Source organism: Balearica regulorum, chromosome 13, assembly GCF_011004875.1.
Source record: "Balearica regulorum gibbericeps isolate bBalReg1 chromosome 13, bBalReg1.pri, whole genome shotgun sequence".
Lineage (NCBI taxonomy): Eukaryota > Metazoa > Chordata > Aves > Gruiformes > Gruidae > Balearica > Balearica regulorum.
This window is the reverse complement of record NC_046196.1, coordinates 2,580,895-2,601,762: the sequence shown is the minus strand read 5'-3', so window position 1 is coordinate 2,601,762 and position 20,868 is coordinate 2,580,895. Positions and strand designations below refer to the sequence as shown.

At 46.7% G+C, this 20,868-nt stretch overlaps 1 protein-coding gene across 1 annotated transcript in view; it reads right to left on the bottom strand.

The window, feature by feature from the left end:
* SLC7A5 (solute carrier family 7 member 5) overlaps positions 1-18,053 on the bottom strand; it is a 40,082-nt gene extending 22,029 nt beyond the window's left edge. The window contains exons 1-2 of the mRNA XM_010304039.2: positions 17,338-18,053; positions 3,760-3,885 (exon numbers count right to left, since the gene is read on the bottom strand). Coding sequence (XP_010302341.2) covers positions 3,760-3,885; positions 17,338-17,929 — 718 coding nt within the window. The 5' untranslated portion in view covers positions 17,930-18,053. The remainder of the gene's footprint in view (positions 1-3,759; positions 3,886-17,337) is intronic.
* Between the last annotated feature and the right edge of the window lie 2,815 nt (positions 18,054-20,868).

The window sequence follows — 20,868 nt, the reverse complement described above, 5'->3', positions numbered from 1 at the left end:
TCGCTGCTTGAGCTGTCCCAGGGCAGATAAACATTTAAGAAACCCTAGGACATCAACAACAGAAAGGAATATATCTGAAACATGTCTGGGATATGGGTTTTTTTAGATTTTTTTGACATTAAAATCTTTCCTGAATTTCCTCATGTGTAAAAAGCATGAATGTAGCCATAAAGATTAGCACTTTTTTTTTTTTTTTTTAAACCATTTCATGCCTAGGTTACTTTTTACGGCACAGTGAGGTGCAGGGTGATCGGTTACGAAGAGCACAGCTCCAGCCCTATCCACAGACCTCCGTGGTACACCCAGTGCAGAAAACATCCCCTAAACCCGCACCGGCTGCACGATCCAGTCCCAGGCATCCCACTCACCAGGTCAAGAATACGGCCAAAAAATACTGGCTGGACAGAAGGCAAGTTGAGAGAGCTGGTAAAACAGTAGAACCAAAAATACGCCTAGTTCCTCTAACAGAGGAGTGAAAAAAATCCTGATCCTGCCTATGCTATAAGTTAGTTATACTATTTAAGTACTATAGACTGGTGGGCTGTACGGTTGGGGGTCCACAGATACGGTTTTACACACCAACACACCAAGTCCGGGACACTGAACTTTTAAAGCAACACAACTCTAACCCCACAAAGGCTTTTAAAAGTGTAACTTTCGTATTAGTAAAATAATTGCATCCCAAGCGGGTCAGCTATACTGAGTCAACTTGCAAGTAGTTGAAAGGCTGTGTAAGTAGGAACCCAAGTTCTGCCCTGCTTTTGAAGCTGCATGAAAGAAGTGATGTAAAACAGCTGTCCGCAGAAAGATCACAAGGAAACGCTGTTTTCTGTGTGGTAATATTGCCACATATTTCTTTGTCTTGAGAAGTTACTGCTTTTCTGAAAATAATGAAAATAGCCAATGAAAGGATAAAAAGGCCAAAAGCCAAAAGCTGAAGGCGGGAGGCCAATCCAGAGAAAGACGCACTTCTGTGAAGTCCCAGAAGTTTCCACATTTGAGCAACAAATTGTGGTATTGGTCCTCTCCTCTGTTTATGGATACAGTAAACCTAAACCAGCAATGGGACAGTGACCGTTAAAGCAAATTAATCAGCACGGCTCAGGCACGATCCGGAGTGTCATGGGAACACGCAACCCCTTCACCTCTGAAACTGCAGCGCCAGACAAATCGACTTGGCCTGTATTTCACCCCAGTAATAGCTGCCGGCTTGGCACTGAATTTACTTACTCTTAGTGGTAAGAGTCCTCTTTGTCCAAAGAGCGTTGGAACTGGCATAAAAGAAACCAAGGGCACACAGAGGAGTAAAGGCATGGCGCTGTGCTACGTATGGGACCCGGGATCACCCACCTACTCAGAGGTTAAACAGGCTTTTAGAAAAAAGTTAGGCATTTAAAAGCATCAGCACTTTACAGGACCGGGTCTGGAGTATTTTGCTACTCCGTATTGTACCACCAACGCGCAACGCGGCCCCGGCGAGCACAGGCACGGTGGCTCCCAGGTTTGTCCCCCTGCTCCAAGGCAGGTTCGACTCGCTCAAACCATTCCCGAGAGGCGTTTATTAACCTGTTCTTGTAAATCTCCAGTGAGACATCCTGCCTGGACAATCTACTTGAGCTCTGCATTACAGTTAAAAGTGTTTTTTCTAACGGCTAATTTAAATTTCCCTTGCCTCACGGCTTGCGCCCGTCATTTCTTGTCCCGATGAAGATGGAGAACAGTGCAGTACTCTCCTATTTTCAGTAGGCTTTAAATGCTGCTAGTATACTTTCTTTGAAGAAAAAACAAGAAAACAATAAAGACAGTTTCTTGATGTATCCCTGCTATTACCTGGCACGATTTAAAGAAAAGTTGAGAAAGTTGCAAAATGTCTGTGGAAGCTGAGGAAGGGCACACGAAAGGAGCTTGCACATTCTTAAGGACTTACCAGAGAGCCTGCAACTTCCATAAGGAGATTAATAAAATCCACGGTAGACCAGAGGCAGAATCCCAGGCAGTATGTTGTAAAATAGGAACTCAGAGAAGCGGTAGCGTGCCACTTAGGAGGAGGTGGAAACGTGGGCTTTGTGAGGAGCATCCTCTGTAGATCCCAAAGTTCCCACTCTGATCCAATTTGCTTTCCGTTGAGCGTTGTGTGCACAGACAGGAAGAAAAGGTCTTCGCCTTCAGATGTTACCACCTAACCATCGCTTTTGAGCTCGTTACCTTTCACTCTGGCTGAAGAGGCCGGCTGGTTTAGTAGGAAACTAAAGGTCACATGAAATGAGCTGTACTGGAAGATGCACACAAGTCATAGCTGTACCTCTCCAGACCTACCAAAACCTTGAAACCGGAATAGGCTTCATAGGAGGTAAGAAGCTTCTGAGACAGAAGAGTATAGGATGGGGGTTTTGTACACAAGACTGAAATCTCTTACTGGTTACAGATACAAGTCAATGGAAATATCATGTATTTATACCTGAGGAACCAGGGCAGAAAGTGATTCACCCTCAACCAAAGGACACAAGAACAGTATAGAGGGAGGGAAGGTGAGTCTGAAGAGGCAAATTAAGATCATTACCTGCAAGTAAAAAGCAATTGTAAAGACCTTTTATTGGTAAAATGTTAAAGAACTAACAGAGATTTACGTTTACTTATCCTTTTCCTTCTAAGAGAGAGAAAGAGAATAAAAAAAGTTCAGCAAAGCAGCCTGGGGAGTTATGAAGAGGAAGGAGGTATATTTTGTGATAAGCCTCAAACAATGTTCCTGTTGAGCGTAGGCACTGAGCTGGAAGAAAATAAAACCTCTGATAAAGCAAGAAATTCTGCAAAGCCAGCACTGGCTCCCGTAGCTGAGACAGGAATTAAAAACACGCATGTGCACACACACACACTTGCCAGTACAGAGACAGGAGGAACTATCTATAGACTTTTATCCACATTTAACAGGACCTGAACTGTTTCCTAAGAAAAGTTTATTTTCGCAAAACTCACACCAAAAAAAAAGTACACAGTATAGCTTATCTGTGCGGATTAGTTAATCAGATGGGTTTGGAACAAAATCTCTCCCTAGGTTTGAGAGGATTTTAAGCGTGCGTGAAGATTCCAAGCAAAACCACCAAAAAATTTGCTTTATCTTCCCATTTTTATCTTCTTTTTTAGATGCTAGTTGACAGACACGCGTGCTAGTGTCAGCTGAGAGCCCTGCTATCTCTGTTCGTCATGCGGTTTCTGCAGCCCTGCCTGACCCAGGCGTCCCTGCGTGACCCACGGACTCCACCAAGCTATTCCGTACCTGAGGCTGGAAGAAGGGAAACGTGCAGGGGTAGTTTGTGAAAGAATGAAAATTACCGGGGGGGTTGGTTTGCACACGCAGATAATTCTCTACTAGCAAATGGCCATGACCAGCCACGAGTTACAGAAAAGACTTCCGAGAGCCAGAGCACCAAAATTTTCATTCCCCGTAGACTTGGCAGCGCTGCAATCTCAAAGCGAGAGGTTGTACAGTGACTGAATTAAGAGGAGAAGACCTTGGGTGGTATAGGCTGGGTTCCAGCAGCATGAAATCCAGCATAACTTCAGCGAGGTAAATACAGAATCTCACAAATAAAATGCACAAACCCACTCAGCCCTTTGCAAAGCATGAGCTGGAAACATCACCCAAGCATGCACGAGAACAAAAGACGCTTGTAAAGCGCTTCTGCTAGCTCTGAAATGCTTGAGTTAGGACTCCTGGGCTTTGTCCCTAATTCCTTCAAAAGAAAAAGGAAACGTACTCACCCTTTGCAAGCTGCACGAAGCCAAGAATGATGATCAGAGCCAGCGCCAGCAGTTTTGCCGCAGCAAAGGCATCCTGAACACGAGTAGCAGCTTTCACGCTGTAACAGTTCACTGCTGTGAGGAGCACTAAGGGAAAGAGGCAAGAGGAGACACATCGGTTTTCAGTGAAACACTTAAAACGCAACCCGAACGATGACAAATTGGCATTTCCTTTTTGCTAAAACTTCAGCAAGCACAAGGAATCTCCTCCTAAAATAGAAACTGTTCAAAAGCCAGGCTCTGCAGCCACACACTTCTCTATTCCGTCTTTCGTTTTGGCGACAGGTGCTTTGAACGGTGCAGGCACTGCTCGGGCGAGGAACTGCCCTGCTGCGCTGGAAAGCAACACGCTTCCAAAGGCACAGAAATAAAAATGGTTACTGCAACCATTAGCATCAAAGCGCTGGGGCCGCAATCTCTGTTAACTCGATCCAACGTAATGCTGCAGTTGTCTGGAAACACCATAGAAATGTCAGGACATGCTTCCAGAACCAATATATATATAGTTATTTGTATAACAATAGCACCTAAAGGCCACACCGTGCTGCCCGCTGCATAAACGTAAAGGAAGAGATGTCCCTGTCCCGACCCATTCGGCAAGCTGTGAGGCAAACAGCACCTCCAGGTCAGCGGCACAGATGGGAAGAGAAGCCGGATTGAAGGAAAACCTCATCCTCTGCTTGATCTGCTCGACCAGCGGTGCCAGGGACGGTCCTGCAGGCTGTCAGAGATGCTCACCAGGGCCGCACGCCGCAGCGACGGAGGAGAGGGCTGCACAGAGCTCGGACTTGCTGGGGCTGCTCTCGTACTCGACGCTGCCTCCTCGTGCAGCATTTTGCTTGCCCAGAAGCTCCCACCACCTACGAGTTGCTCTGTGGTTAATGCGACTAACTAAGCCTAATTTCCTACCTTTTTTGCCCTGTTTCCCCATCACCCTCCTTTGCATCGCCCGCTATTCCGTGTAGCACTCCTACCAGGTGAGGGACGGCGTGAACTAGGGCTTGTCTAAAGCCCCGAAGCCGCTGAGTGGCTGAGTTTCACCTGCTTCAGAGAAAATAATGGCTAAAACCTTTACTGCTCTTCCAAATCACGTACTATTTTCATGCCCTGCTCGCTCCCGCTCCCCAGAGCCTGTTGCTTGTTATAGAGACGGACGAATGTCACGCAGAGAATGACCGTGCCCCACATGCCGGGTGCCCTCCCTTCCTCGTCCCCTTGCACCGAGCCACCCCTCAGTGCCTCCACGCCAGCTTGTCACCAGCCCCTGGAGCCGACCTCAACCCGAGGAGCGGATCTCGACCTTTCTGCACGAGCTGGAGGCTTTTCCCTGGGGGATCCTTTCCCGCTCAGGTTGCAGCTTGTATTTTTACTCTGCTGGAGCCAGGCAAGTTTTTCTAAAGCTGGTGTAGGGCAGAGTTAGGCAACCACCGCTGCTCTGTTACAGGATGTGCTAGAATAAAACCCGGCTAACGCGTTCCTCCGTCGGCCTCTCACCCGTTTCCTTCCCGGGCTGGCGTCTGCCCTCGTGCAAAGGTTCTTTCCCACATCCTGCAGCTCATTTTCACAGGACCCGCTGCCTCAACTGGCGCCAAACAGCTGCTCCCCAAAACATTCAGTTCGGATGCAGATGACCCTCTCCTGAGGTTATGGGCTGTATCTACACTCACAGTTGAAAGCCCAGAGCATTTGATGCAGCTATTTCAGCCTTAATCAAACCCCCAGAGATACCAGGGGATCAGCAGCACCTTCATCAGGTCACCAGTCTCTCTGGGAGATCTGGCCACAAGCCTGTCCCGTGGGGCTGAGCCACACAGGGTGCTTCAGAACAGGGCGGGAAGGCGATGGATAAAGGCGGGAGGCAGGAACACCAGTAGTCGGATGGCTTGGTTACTGCCCAGCAAGAGCACCCAGTGCCTCAGGACCCTCAACACATGCTGAGCATCACAGGGAAAACCACAACGCTGCTCTGCATCAAGGTTACCTCCCAACTACGGACCAGTATCCAGCTGAGCGTTCCCTGAGGACACAGGCTAGGGAATACACGGCATGGTGGTGCCTATCTCCAACATAAGATGGTTGCACAGGACCGGCAGCGCCTGCTGTTGCTCTCCAGCTTGCGGCAGGACCACGCACCGGAGCTGCTCCTATCTCGGAGCAAAGGCACGTTCCCGCAGGCTCACACCCTTCTTCCCAGCAAGGGCGCAATAAACTGCAAACTGGGAAGTAAAATCGCGGGAGGAGGAAGAAGCATTTGGAAGGGTCTTATGGGCTCATTGCCACCCTGCATCCTGCCCTGCCTGTGAGAAAGCAACTGCATTGGTAAGAGTTGAGGGAAACGCAGAGAGCCCACGGCAGGAACAGTCTTCCCAGAACGTACGGGCACAGACAGGCTCAGACGCACCCACGGGCCGGTGTCAGAGAGCTCGGTCTTCAGGGACTGCAGGATCTGGGTCTGACAGCAACGATCAAACTTCGCGTTCCCGCTCGAGCGAGCGCCGACGGCGACAGGACTTCCCGGTGACTCAGAGCACACGCCGGCAAGAAAGGAGACGGGTTGCATCAGTCATTCACATGGGGTTGAGAGCCAGCTACGGCCACGGCACAACACCAGTACGCATTGGGCTGAGAGGATACAAGCGTCCGTACGTTGCTCAGCTAAAGGCTGCTGGCAGGGGATCCCTAGGCAGGGAAGAGCAAAGCCAGTCCCAGTGCAGCTGACTGCACATCCCAGAATATGATGCCTGCTTTCAGGATCATCCCCACCCCCCCCCACCCCCTAAACCCCAGGATCTAGTGTCATCTCAACACAAAAGCATTTAAAGTCTGGAGAAATGAAGGAGTTAGACATCTCTGCAAAGAAAAGCGTGTGATCCAATATATCCTACAAGAATGAAAGCCAGAAGTAAATAAGGAATTTCAGATTCACTTTTTTTTGTACCATGCCTTTCAAGCTCCTTTGGGGGTGTCTGGGCATTTGGAGGGGGCGAGACCGAACCAACCCAGCGCTATTTCATTGGGAGGAACACCCCTGTGGGCTCCCGCGCAGGTCACAGGACAGCACGGAGCTGGGCTTTGGGCTGACCTGCTTCGGCACACAGCCAAAAACAAGCGGTGAGGAACCACGCCGACAAATCTGCCGCACCACCTCCCCCAAACGTAACCCCCTGTGTCCCAGGGTCCCTCCACCCCGTGCTGGTCAGGGGAGATACAGTGCATCTAATGAGAAAGATGCCACGTGCCCAGACTCGGAGGCTTATCAGCATCAAGCGGCAGGCCAGCGCTGCCGGCGCTTTGCAGGGTCACAGCTCTGTCACCTTGCAGCAAGACTGCGATATATCTGCTCCAAGTGGTATGCTAACAGGGATGTTGTCCAGATATACAGGGGAGGAGAAAATAAAGGTTAGCAAGGTCAGCTTACAGTATGCCTGTGCTCCAGGGGGGAGAGAAGAAAACAGAGTGAAGTATCACTAAGCACAGAGCACAATTCATCTGCTAAAAGCACCTCTAGCGAATCCCAATGGGGAGGACGGGGAGGGAACAGAGGATCCAGGATTCACTTCGACCAGCGATTATGCTAAAAATAAAACTCTCCTTGTTTACTGAGGGATATTTAAAGGATGAGCTAACACATCTAAAAGCACACTTTTCCCGTTAGTAAAGACAGCCCTTAGAGGTGTGACAGGGACATTCCCTTCCCCATTTAGGCATTCTGTTTCTTTGACAATAGCTGCTTCAGCCTCCACATTAAATACTGACTTTCTCAGGGCCGTTCTTCATGTTCCGGTTCTGTATGGAGCCTGCCGGACGGACTGTGGGATGGTGGCGGAGGACATAAAAGGCAAAAGCTTTCTACACAGTCCAAAAGTGAAAAGCAACAGAAGCGTCTGTATTCAGCCCTTAAGAACGTATCGGTGCCAGATAAACAGGCTCCATAAAAATAAGAAAACACTTAGGGGCAGGGACTCTGAACAGAGCTGAGAGCTTCTTCCATGCCAGTCGTGACTCAGAGCCCTTCGAGTCACAATCTCTCTCCTTTGCTTTTCCCCCCCGTGTAATAATATTTGTCTTTCCTAAAGGAGTGTGGTGGAGTTACTACACTTACATGCTTTCAACATAGGAAGGGCTAAAATAACCCAGTCTCACTCACCAGAAAGAATCCTACAGACACCGAGACAGACAGACAGACCGAGGACTTTTTCAGTAAAACTCCAAGACAAATTCCAGTGGCTGCTCAACTTCTCAGGAGACCAGAGGGCTAGAGTTTCTTAAGGCAGAAAGTTTTATTCCTTTGATCCGAGATGCTACCCTGCGAAACCGGGGCTGAGGGACCCCTCCTTGCACCGCTCCGTTCACCTCGGATGAACTGCTCCACACGAACAACGGGGGAAAGCCGCGCAGCCACAGCTTTTCTATAAATCAGGGCAATGATACAACGCAGGGAAAGATCAGGCTGCGCTGCCCTAATTTCTGCATCACCTCTCCTAAGGCTCCAGCCGCTGGCAGAAGCCAGCTACGCAGCCAGGCAGACCTTTATCGTGACCCGTCGGGGCCGTGCTCGGGAATCATTCTAGGAATACAGATTTCAGCATGACCTGACGTGACACAGCCTGTCCGATCCAGCAGCCCCTCTCCAAAGGCTTTACATAATTGGGATAATAGGAGCTAGAAAGCTGCAGTGACTGCCAATGTAAGAGGGGGTACTTTTATTTATGTACTTATTGCTTCTGGCAAAAGTAGGATAGATACTGGGTTTTGACTGCTGTAGAGAGAACATGCTCACAAGGCGTTGTTCACTCCTTCATCTCTTCTGGTGAGAAGGTGAGCTTCATTTCAAGATACTCAAGCCACAGGGGAAGCCAGAGACTTTCAAAGAGAAGTTTGGCTTTGTAAAGACAACAGCAGCTCCGGCTTCAATTATTTACTCTGTCCGAATAGTCCCAACTGGCTTCAGGCACGACACTGAACCTACTCCGCTGGCACTCACCTGCAGAGTCAGGTAATTTCCCCATTACTGATAGAAACCAAAGATAAACCGACTAATACAACATAGGACCCAGACCCTTGCCCCTTCACAATCACATTTTGTGGGCATATTCCTTTGATCTCCCGGTCTCAAGTTCCAAGATCCCTCCCACACATAATTTCTAGACGACAATAGGAATAAATCCTTACAAAGCTGACATAGAAAGGGATCATGCCAATCCCCACACAGAACAAGACCATGACGAACACGCTATATGTAACAACAGCTCCTGTGTCTACAAAGGAAAGGCAGGATGTAGCAGAGCTGCCCTACAGGCACGTGGTTCTGCCCAAAGCAAACAGTACGTGAACGGAGCCCTAATACAGGTAAACCCGGGGCTCCGCATTGATGATGCAACACTCTTGGCAAGGATCCTATAGAAAAAGGCAGGGCTGCAGCTTTCCTGGGTAATGGAACGCAGCCATGGGTCGGAGATGGAGTAAAGACAGTGCTCAGGGAGGCTCCATTTGGAGAAAAAAAAAAAAAAAAAGCAAACAAGTAGCTGATTCACAGCTCTGCGCACTCATCCTCACTCACAGGAGAAAAACGTTCTAGCAGTATACGTAACTTGCTGATGGGGAGACAAGAGTTTGCTCAACCCAAGATCTTTGGCAGCTTTTCAGGTGAAACATTTCTGAAATGGGTGTAGGAATTCTCGAGGTACTGGCACAGCTGCATTCATGCTGCATGTGAGGTTACGTACCTCGGGAGCCTTGCACAATGTCACTTTTGTCCTTTATTTCATCTTCTACAGGTTTCCCTGGTCTCGACCTGTAGTGCTTCCTACGTAATTCAGTATACACCTCTACAAAAAGGATAAATGTGTGCAAGTAGCTTGCTTCAAAGTAACCTCAATTAACTTGCTGCAAGTTACCCTGCTCATGGTACTACAGGATCAGAATGAAAATGCATACTAGGGTAGGGAACTTGTGGAAAGAAAAGGGAAGAACGAAGGGAAATCCTCCACCTCAGCTTCCGCACCAGGAAATGGGGACTGAAACACTGTCCGCACACAGAGGACGAATCGTGCGATGATTCCCGTTTGTAACACATTTCCAAAGCACTTAGCCCTTACAATTGCAAGATGATGCTTCCATTTACCATCTGCCACTGGATGGTGTTGATTTTCTCCTCACCGTTACTTACGGAACAGCTCTCAGCTCCTTTCCATTGCCCCGTCCTACAACAAAGGCTGCTCCTCTCACTCTTCGCAAAGTGCAGACGACGGACAAGCAGTTTGCTCTTCTACCAAAGATGGTGCAACCAGGTTTCAAACAGAAACAAGCCGAACTGAGCCCATGGCCACCGAGAAACGAACCGCAGGGATGACAGTGGCACGTGGCACAGACGCAGAATGGTCCACATGCTTTAAAGAGAACTGCTGCCTAAGCCCACAAGAGGTTAGGCACATCAAAAATAGTTACTCCACACAGTACAAATAAGGAATTATGTTATACCGACTATAGTTGTTTAAACCATGGGGATATCAATGCCAAAAACCCACCCACTTTACATTCAGGTGGCTGTGATGCCACAGTGTCTTCCAATAGTCTCAGGTTCTATTTCTGATAGCACAATCTAACAGGAGACACGCATACAAGGAGATACACCAAAAATGGTTGGGGAAATTTCAGCTTGATAGATATTGAGTGAAGACTTGTGCCCTGTGAGGTGGTAACGAGAAAAAGCAGCAGGAAAACCTTTGCAGATATTTCTTCAAGGACAAGTCCCGGGAGAAACTTAACAGCCAGGGCAATCGGGCTGTAGAAGGGAAACGCTTAGCGGCACATGAGGCTGTTGGAAAGGAACACTTGGCCCCAGAGCAAATGCATCTATATTAAAAACAACTTATAATAATAAACATACCTGGCAACAGTCTACAGTTTCCTTTTTATTTTTCTTCCCAGAACAGCAATGCTGAGGAATTAGTGAATGGGCACGTCCACAAACAAGAGGTGAAAGGAGAAGGCAAAGGCTGCCCTACCGCTAGAGTTCAAGAAGAGGGATCATCTCCAGACCCACTCCCTAACCGAGACTATGAGCTCTGGATGTCTCCAACAAACGACTGCAGACACCCTCAATGTGTCACAGCTCCATCTCTCCGCTGGCTTTCAAGTCCGGGAAGCCCCTGGTGCTGAAACAGGCTTGGAGCCAGAGCAGTTAGTGCAAAATGGGATGATGTTTGCATTTCATCATGTAGCACAGTTCCCAGGAACATCCACACCCTCAAGTTTCCAGAATTCTGCAAGAATAAATGAAGAAGCACTTACGTGCCACCTCTCTCTCAAGAGCTGTGCCAAGCAGCGCAGCACCGTCAGGGCCAAAAGGCAGCACCAGGACTGCCCGGAGGAGGAGCTCAGTGAAGAATTTCACAGTTTGCAGATGCTGCAGAGCCTGGGTCTCCAGCTCAAATGCACCCATGGCTTTGGTACAACGGTACCGTAGTAACAGTGATAAAGTTCACACTATTCAAACTGTGTGGTACAAGAAAAACTACGAAGAACTTATTAATGCTCGGGGAGCTAACTCCTAGTTGGTGGCAGGAGTTACTGTTTTGTCTCCTTAGAAAGAAGCTTGTGGTTTTACTGTCAAAGTGCCTGGATTACGTGATGCAGCAGTTCCACAAAACAGGTAATTTTACCACGGGAAGACAAATACAGACAAAACCAAAAGGTGTATTTCTTCCATTCCCAGCAAATTAAAAGGATGGCACATCACAAGCTAAACACCTCTTCTGTCATCCCCCACCTCAGCAAACAACACTTAGCAATATTTTATGTGCACATTAAGCCTCACAGACACAGAACCATCCTTGCCAGATGGTCAGCTACCGGACCTGCAAAACACGGCATCTTACCTCGCCCACAATGATGTCACACTGATACAGAAACCCTTTCCCATAGTCGTACTGAATTAGGTTCCACAAACCCACAGGAAGGCAGCTGAATTTCAGCATCGTGCTAAATCCTGGGTCGTGAACTTAATGAGAAATTCCAGGCAGGTTTCCATGCCACCTATGCCACGCAGAGGGTCAGGATTCAGCTCTGCATGCTGGCAAGAAACTGCTTTCTCATCCGTTGCATTTAATCTACTGGCCACAACTGACACTGGGACTCCGAGACTATTGGAATACTTGAAATACTTAGCGATGTTGCTTTGAATTATACTGATCATGGCGAGTTTCTCTGAAAAAGCCTTCCCAATTTGTTCAGGTCAGAAGAGAAAGACTCTGAAGGATCTCGGTGGTAGTGTAAATCATTCAAATACAATAAAATTTAATGGGACATTTGTTGTGAGAGCCAAGAGAGGGGTGCCAAGAAATGCAGTAGTTGCTTGCTGTGTTTCAAGAGTCCTCCAAACCTTCATCCATTTCAGGAGAATCCTGCTAGTGTCAGAGGCTATTTTCATTAATGCTACTCTCTCTAATTAAACACGGATTTAAAAAAGCAAGCTCAGTCTTGCAACACTAGCCATACAGCAGGGATTCTACAAAGACCCCTTCCTTCCACTCTGATCAAACAAGTGCAGATTTACTGATATAGCTTCAGCATTTAATCCACCTTTCTGGAGGAGAGGAAAAAAAAAAAAAAGTCTTCAAAGCTTTACACCCTGCTTGTCCTGGCAGATTAATTCCAAGTAGTAACGCCACAGAATAAACCCATCTTAAACAGACAAGCGTAACATGTATTTTGTGCTTGCCTTGCTTACTATCTAATACCTGATGAGCTCAAAATCGACCCATAGCTTCATTTTAAACAGCTGCTCAAACAGCCGAACTGTCAGATTTAAAGTAAAACCTTTAATATTAAATAAAGATGTTCCTGCTTTCAACATATGCAGTTTCTAGTTGAAATGCTAACGCTGAATATTCACTTATGGACTATGGCTATAATTTGGCAAGCATCCGAGGCATGTGTTTATACGCTTTTGCCAAAGCCTGGATTTGATATCATTCTCCTCCTCTAACTCACAATGTACTCGGGGGGGGTGTGAGGCACTTACGCTTCCCTGTGACAGGTGCTATTAGATGTGACTCAACTCTGCGCTGACTGCTACTAATTCTTCCACTATTAGGCTGCTCATAACAAAAGAGACGGACAAGAAATGTGTGATCATTTTACTGGAATTCCATGCTTGCAGGAGGAATGCCCAAAATTGTATTTCAGAAGCAGCAAAGGAAGTCTAAAGAAATGTTCAAGAAGATTAAAATACTGTAGTTTTGGAAGGAGCAGATATTGCTGCAGCAATATTGGGGTTGTTAGTGCCAGCTTAGCATATATAATTAACAAGTGATAAAAGGCTTCAGAAGCTAGCAATCAAATCACTGATCTGACATTGAAGATCAAGAGTAAAATTATATGCAACTGGCAGGGATTCTCAAGCTTCTGTGGAACAGATTATATTGTCAAGAAAGAAGTAAATTATAGAATAACCTGTTATGGAGCACCCAGGGGGTGTAGGAAACACCAAGCAAGAACCAGTTCAGGTATGGAAGCAGCATTATCCCTTGTGTCCCTTATCTACCGGGAATTTACTGTACCGCAATTCAAAGACCTCTCACACGTAGAAAATCTGCAAACTCACAGGTAGAAATAAGGAATACGCATGTTGTCTTTAACTGAACAATTTGAAACTTGCCATCCTTGAGCCATCTCTAGAACATACACTGTGTATTAGGTTGTGCTCTGTGGATTTTTTAATGATTTTTCTTAAGATTTATCAGTTCAAATTTAAGAAATGTGACACAAGTGGCAGCCAGCACTACACTTGATGCACTCGTAGTTGGATGCTGCTCCACGTCACTTTTCAGGCCGTTACCTGGACGCTACCTCTTCAATGGGAAAAAAAGACAGGATTAAACAGTTTTACATGCTCCTCCTCCTGCTACGTGAAGATGGTCCTGCAACATATATAAACAACAAGTTCTTTCAAAACTACCCTTGCTACCTAAATATTTTTTTTAAATACTGTGTATTTTTTTTATTCATGGTGAAAATAAATTGGAGAAAATCGCAGAAAAACGTACAAGTGTGTTGGAAGTGCAGTGCAAATATGTGTTCCATTGTGATGCTTCCTCAAGAGGATAGAAAGAGGAACCAACAACAAATATAATGATTTTCATTTATCTACATAGCCTCAAATGTGGACCTGAAACACAGAGTATAGAATCCTTAGTAGTTCTTTGCCATGTACAATCTGATACTGTAATGTAGATGTCATCAAATATGAAAAGTTAGTCCCTCCGTCCTCTGTAGAAGAGGTAAAATTGGTTTACACGAGATCATATTTAGGGGAATTCAAATTATTGTTGGGTTCACGCATAGGCACAAATCCTCAGTTTCATGAACTTTAACTACTTCTGCCTAAAAAATGCTTGGCTATCAGGTGGACCGTACATTTTTTATCCCTTAGCATTTGCTTTTATGATTTATCAGTCCTCAAAGTATCAGCCATCCAATCTTACAGATAAACTAACATGCAGTTCATGAGTTACCTAAGTAGCCCACAGCCTGAAAAGCCATAAGCCAAACTACCTGCAAATTCATACAACCAGGGAGCACTGGCTGTTTTGCAATGAACATAAAATAAGCCACGCTAATGATGAACAGCTTGACCCATCTTGCTACAGGAAGACCTCCCTGTAGTGAATTCCCACACTTTGATTTGGCAACCATAATAAGCATTCATGTTGTCTTATGGAAGGAGTAGTCTTGCATACCAACTGTTTGTAGATTACAATCTTGATAGCAGAAAATATCTATTTGTAGTTAAATTCTACTTACCACCCACCTCGTTTTCTTCAGCACCTTAAGGGGAACAAAATTTCCTATTCCAACTATTGTTTATTTCAAGACTGTGATTTATTTTCATTATCTTAATGACTAGGAATTAAATTTCTGTACTTCATGGTGGCAAATACTGAACACCACATTATTTATTCAACTTTTCAACACCAGTAACACTCAAAGTGGAAACAAGTAACTTTTGTTATTTCTCCTCTTACTAGAAACCACCCAGCCAATTGCATTTTATGTTGAGATACAAACTTTGCAAAGAATACTGTTGGTACTGTTCTAGACGGCTGGGTTTTGGCTACATAATAAGTCAACTGTATTCCTGCCCAGGGCAACAAAATCCCCTTTTGCTTCCTAAACTGTTCTTCCCCTGTTTGCTCGTTAACGTATAGTCTAGAGCATATGCACAAATAGGCCATTTTTCCTACCCGAGGGCTCTTGGAAAAAAATAATACCTCACTGGGAAGGGGTATGTTTGGAACAACTGTGTAACAAAGCCGCTTGTTAGTCCATAGAGGTTTTGTGTGGCTCTCTAAGTCCTTGGACCAGATTTACTTCATTTATTGTTCCTAGCTCATGATGTGGTTTTGGCACTAGACAGTAGAATAGCTAACTCCAAAAATCAAAGTTACAGAAAACTAACTTGCTGAAGGCAACGTGTGATGCACTAACCTTTTGTAGCAAAGGAGACAAACAAAAATTTAACCCAAAGCATAAACAAAATAGTAGCCAGCAGTGCAGGAGGGAGTAAAGTTTAAAGAAGAAACACATGGAAATGATGCAGATTTGTAGAACTAGCAACTCTTTCCTTGGCATTTCAAGATAAAGGTTCAAGAACAAATTCTGCTTCAGGAAAATTACTAATTGCTGGCAAAAGAAAGTTGGAGACACTTATATTACTTATTGGAGTGGGAACAAGACCTGGCATCAAGAAATTTCATGCTGCCATCCACCCTGTCACAGAACAGATCTTGCCACGGGCAAGGCTACCTTACCCCATACTTGTTTTCTCATCAGTAAAACGGGAACAGAGACACCTCATTCCACTTATTTTGGGAAAGATCCTGCAGATGAAAAGTGACTTGATATTAGAAACATGTTCTCAAAGGTTTTGTCAAGTACAACATGTTCTTGCACAGCAAAATTTTGACATAAACCACTAAGAAAGTCCATTTAATCAACTTTCTGTTAGCTTCTCAGCAAATAACATGAATACCACGTGTATGCATGCCCCTCTCCTCTGAAAGGACAGCTCTCAAACCAGGTTTCTCACAAGGCCCCACTTGATGCAAGAAACCCATCAGCAGAACTATTTTGTAACCCAGCTGTAGCCTTCTTAGGTGACTACAGCTTTCTTGGGTGACTATATTTCCTTGATGTATGTGCTCCACTTTGTTAAAAACTTGGATGGAAAGCCCACACGCCTATATACTTGCCCTGATGTTCCTAAAATTTATCTGGGGAATAAGTTCAGATCTTGCCCAAAGAAAGTACAATTTGCTGCCCTGTTATTTATCATCTTATATCTGCTAGCTAGCCATGTGATGTACTCGGTCAGTTTGTGTACGACGATATTTACAGTCAATATATCTTCCCATAACGACTATGTGCTGCAACTTTTCAATGCCTGCGATCCTCAGAGGGTGAAGGAACCTAACACAATCTCCCTTCAGATAGCACAAACAAGCAGACTTCACAACCTCAAAATGAAGAAAAAAAATAATAAAAAGATCACCCGACTGTAACTTTGTACATCAAATAAACACTTTAGAAAGCCCTCGCAAAGTATTATACCCTCTCCCGTTATACACCTTCACAATGGCACAAGAACTACCAGTGGAGTGGAACACGGGCTGAATGGGAAACGAAGAGAGAAAGGCAGAAAATGGTCCTGTATGTAAAGAACGAGGAATTTGGATGGGGTGACTTTGCAGTCACCGGAGGCATGGAAAATGGGGCTTCACTAGCAAAACCGCAGACCTCAAAGTACCAGAGATGATAAAAACTGCACCAGGAGAGAGATTTGTGTGCCATGGCAGACATCAGTGGCCCTAAATTCATCACAGCATGACTGAACTTCTGTGCAAGGTGACTTCTCACGACATACAATGTTTGCCAGCAAAAAAACGCCGGGGTTTGAGCATGGTAGCAGTGCACGTACAGCCAAGAAATGTCTGATCTCCAAACCGGTGCTGAAAACAGCCAGACACTGCAGCACAGGCCACGTTCAGCACCAGTTGCTCATGACAGATAATTTCCCAGCTGCACGTTGTCCTAACCTATGACTGCACATCAACGCCCATCCCAGCCACCGCAGCACCACAGGGTGGCAAGGGGATTTTACCCTGCCCGAACACACTTCTGTGGGAGGGCACGAGAAATTCCATTCCAGCGCACAGGCAAAATGCACGTTGCATTTATCGCACGTGGCTCACTGCATTGCCGGAAATCAGAGAGGCTCGCTGGCCCATTACCGGCAGTTTGGGACTTTTTTTAGCTCAATTTATTTGGGATGGGGACACATTTCCTACTCACGCTGTTCAAAACAGCCCCAGAGAAACAGTATGCAGCCAGTGTAGCACAGGAGAGATGGTGCATCTCCTACAAAGCGATGGGCTCAAAGCAGCTAGCTGTTCGGGCAGACTTTTTGGGGAAGGAGACGGGGAGCCACGTGGGGCGGCAGGACAGCGGGAACCTAGAGAGGTTTAGCGGGTTACTTACGGACACAGAGACAGGCCACCAGCTTGGCAGCCTCGTCGGGCACCGGGCAGGTGGGGAAGATGGGCTTGAGCAGGTAGGTGGCGAAGACCAGAGCCACGATGTACTGCGAGGAGGGTCGGATGATGAGCAGCTCTATCCAGAGCTTGAGGAAGGCGGGCAGGGAGCCATACACCTCCAGCATGTAGGCGTAGTCCCCGCCGGACTTGGTGATGGTGGTACCCAGCTCGGCATAGCAGAGGGCACCCACGATGGAGAAGGCCCCGCAAACGGCCCAGACCACCAGCGACAGCCCAGGCGAGCCGGCCTCCCGCAGCACGCCGGTGGGGGTGACGAAGATGCCGGAGCCGATGATGGTGCCTACGATGATGGCCACGCCGTTGAGCAGCGTGATGGAGCGCTGCAGGGTCACCCCTTCGGCGGAGGCGCAGGGCGAGGGCGAGCGGGCGCAACCGTTCTCCTGCACCCCGCCGCCCGCCGCCTCCAGCATCTTCTCCATCGCCTGCTTCTCCTCCTCCTGCGCCAGCGAGGAGGCTGAGCCCGCCGGGCTCCTCTTCTTCACCGCATTGCTGCTGCCGCCGCCGCTGCCCGACATGGTGGCGCGGAGCGGAGCGGGGCCGGGCGCGGAGCGGAGCGGGCGCGGCAGGGCGCTCCGCCGCCACCATGCAGCCGCCCCTTTTGTTCCGGCGGCGGTGGGCGGCGTGCGGCGAGCGCCTCCCGCTTAGGCGGGGAACGCGGGGCTGGCCTCCTTTCCGGGCGGAGGAGGAGGAGGGAGGGAGGGAGGGAGGGAGGGAGGGAGGGGGTGTTGCAGTGTCCCTGGCTTGCGCGGGCAGCCCCCGGCCGCCAGTCCCCGGGAACCGCCGGCGTTGCTCGGCCCTTACCGGCAGATCTCTTCCAAGGCGCGGGCAGCTCGCACGCTGCCCCCCCCCTCCGCCATCCCTGCGCCCCAAGAGACCAGAGAGGCCCGGCGGGGAGCGGGGGCACAAAGGGACCAAACGTCCCCCCAGGGTACAGGACCGGACTCTGTTCTCATAAAGGAGGATGGGTCTGTGTGCATAAACCTGAAGTTCGGCAGAACCCGGGTCTCTCCATTCCCCCAGCCCCGTCGGATTTTAGTGTGCTTGCTGTGCTCTTCTATTTGACATTTTCACACAAGGACAGACCACGGCCCTATCGTTGCATCACCTGCATTTCCGCAGAGGCACTGCAGAAATCTGCCTGTCATTTTGGATGCCAAGATCACCAAAAAGACTTGTTTCAAAAAAAAAAAAAAAAAAAAAAAATCACCAATCTGGCAGGCATGCAAGCAAAATGAGCAACTTCTCTCACATTGCCTACTGAAGGCATAGGTTTTGCATCCAAGGAGACTGACTTAGCTACTTCACAACAGCACCTAAAGAGCCAATTCTTTAGCAAATTCAGACTCTCTCTTGTCCTTGTGGGACAGGAGGTTAGTTCAGAGGCTGAAGCCTGGAAGCCCTGATTCTCAGCAACAGTCACTCCCATTGAGAGGTGGAACAGTACCTTTGAGGAGTAGTTTCACAGCAAGCGATTAGTTGATGTCACACAAGAAGTTGTGCTCAAGGTCGGTTTCCTTCCTCCCTGGACCATCCTCCTCCTTGCAAGTACAGGCAGTCAGGTGGATCAAGAGGTTTTCCTGCAAGATACCTCAGAGAAACGTGAGATCTGTATTGTGGGGAAAGATGTAGCAGTTCAGTAACATTGTCTTGACACTGGTAATTGGCTTCACGACTGCTTCCAGCCATGGCACAAACCCTGAGCAGCCCCTAGAAGCACCGGTCAGAACCTGACACCTAGTGGCTACTGGCCATAACAGCCCAGAGCCTTCCAGCAGCCTTCAGCCCTTCTCCATTTATACAACCACCCTTATTTAGGAAGAAAGCTTAAACAAAAATTACCTTTGCACCGAGTATGTTTTTCCCATTTTCCAAAGAGAAATGAGATCCTGAAGAGACTGCAAAGACTATGAAAAATAATTAAAAATAAACAGCAAAACATACTTATCACACAATTTTCCTGAAACCCCAAAAGCTTTTCTTTAGCTTACTAGGTTAACATTAGCCCCGTGGCAGAGGCCATACGGCTGTAATCTAAACCGATTATTTCTCAAATTAAGATTTATCAACATTTACTTGTTATTGTATTTCATACTTTATCCTAGGCAAAATGTTCACAGGACTGTAAAGTCAGGAAAAAACAGGTTCCTACAACATACAGGATTGTCTCTGTGTTGGTCTCATTACATCAGGATCCAGCAGACAGGATTGGAATTTAAATAAGATGTATGCTTCACATTATTTTCATATGAATGCTCAAACTCAATTGTAGTTGAGTCAACAAAATCATTCATCAATGGATTCACTTCACCAGCACTCAAGACTAAGTTCTTACCTTAAGACAAATAAATGAACTGCTCGATGATTGGCATTTTACACCCAATATTAACCTAACACACAGACACTGCCATTAACTTTCACAAGAATGGGACCAAGTTATCTTTTTCTCTCTGCATCCAATTCTCCCAAAAGGGAATTTTGTATCAGACTGCCAGTGAAGAATTTGCACACTTCACCCTTGGTTTTGACATCAGTTCCATTTGGAAATCCTGGGATCAAGTAGCAGTGGAGTAGCAGCCACTGAACTGCCACATTTAAAGTCAACCACGTACTCATTGTCTTCCAAATTAATCAGTCAGATTTAATCCTGCAACTGTTTCTCCATTTGTATTGCTGAGAAAATACCTGCTTTGCAGTCCCGGTGTTAGGGTGTGTTCATATAGTGCTTTATATCTTCAAAGCACTTCACAAATGCTAAGCATTATTATCAGTTCTGACCATGAACATTAACTCTCTTCAGGCCCCCAAGTTATTCTGCAGAATCTTTGAAGACTATTTGATTATACAATCAGTTCTCCATATGCTAATACTCAGGCACTTCAGGTTTGTCACATCAAAAAGAAAGACGGAAAGAATGATTTGTCAGAAAGACAAATAATTACTAATATCAGAAGTAAATTGGCCATTTGTTAGAAGTAATGTGTATGGTCTTAACCATTTATCAGGAAAGCTGCCTTGATCAAAATAAGCCTGCTGGAACCAAATAAGCCGTTTCTTTAGCAAACACCTCAGCTGTACTAATACAAGAGCTTATAAGCTTTTTTTGTTGGGTAAATGCAATTGGTGGGAGCTTCTAGAACCCTTCGATAGTAACAACAGCGGAGCTGGCCTCACTCTTAACCCGTGCCACTCTTTCGTCACGCTGAAATGGCTCACCTACCACAAAGGGTACCAAATAGCACAGTATGGGAGGCCTTCTGGAAAAGTATTGTCTACAACAATATAAGAGTGGAATTCCTGAACCAGGAATGTTATCTCCTACTTTTCCCATCAAAAGAAGTGGAAACTTGTTTGAATGAAATCAGCTAAGCATAACATATCTATATGATATCTAGATTCTAAGCATGGCTAAGCAGTGAGACAGAGAAATTCACCCTTATTTCACTTGATTAGTCAA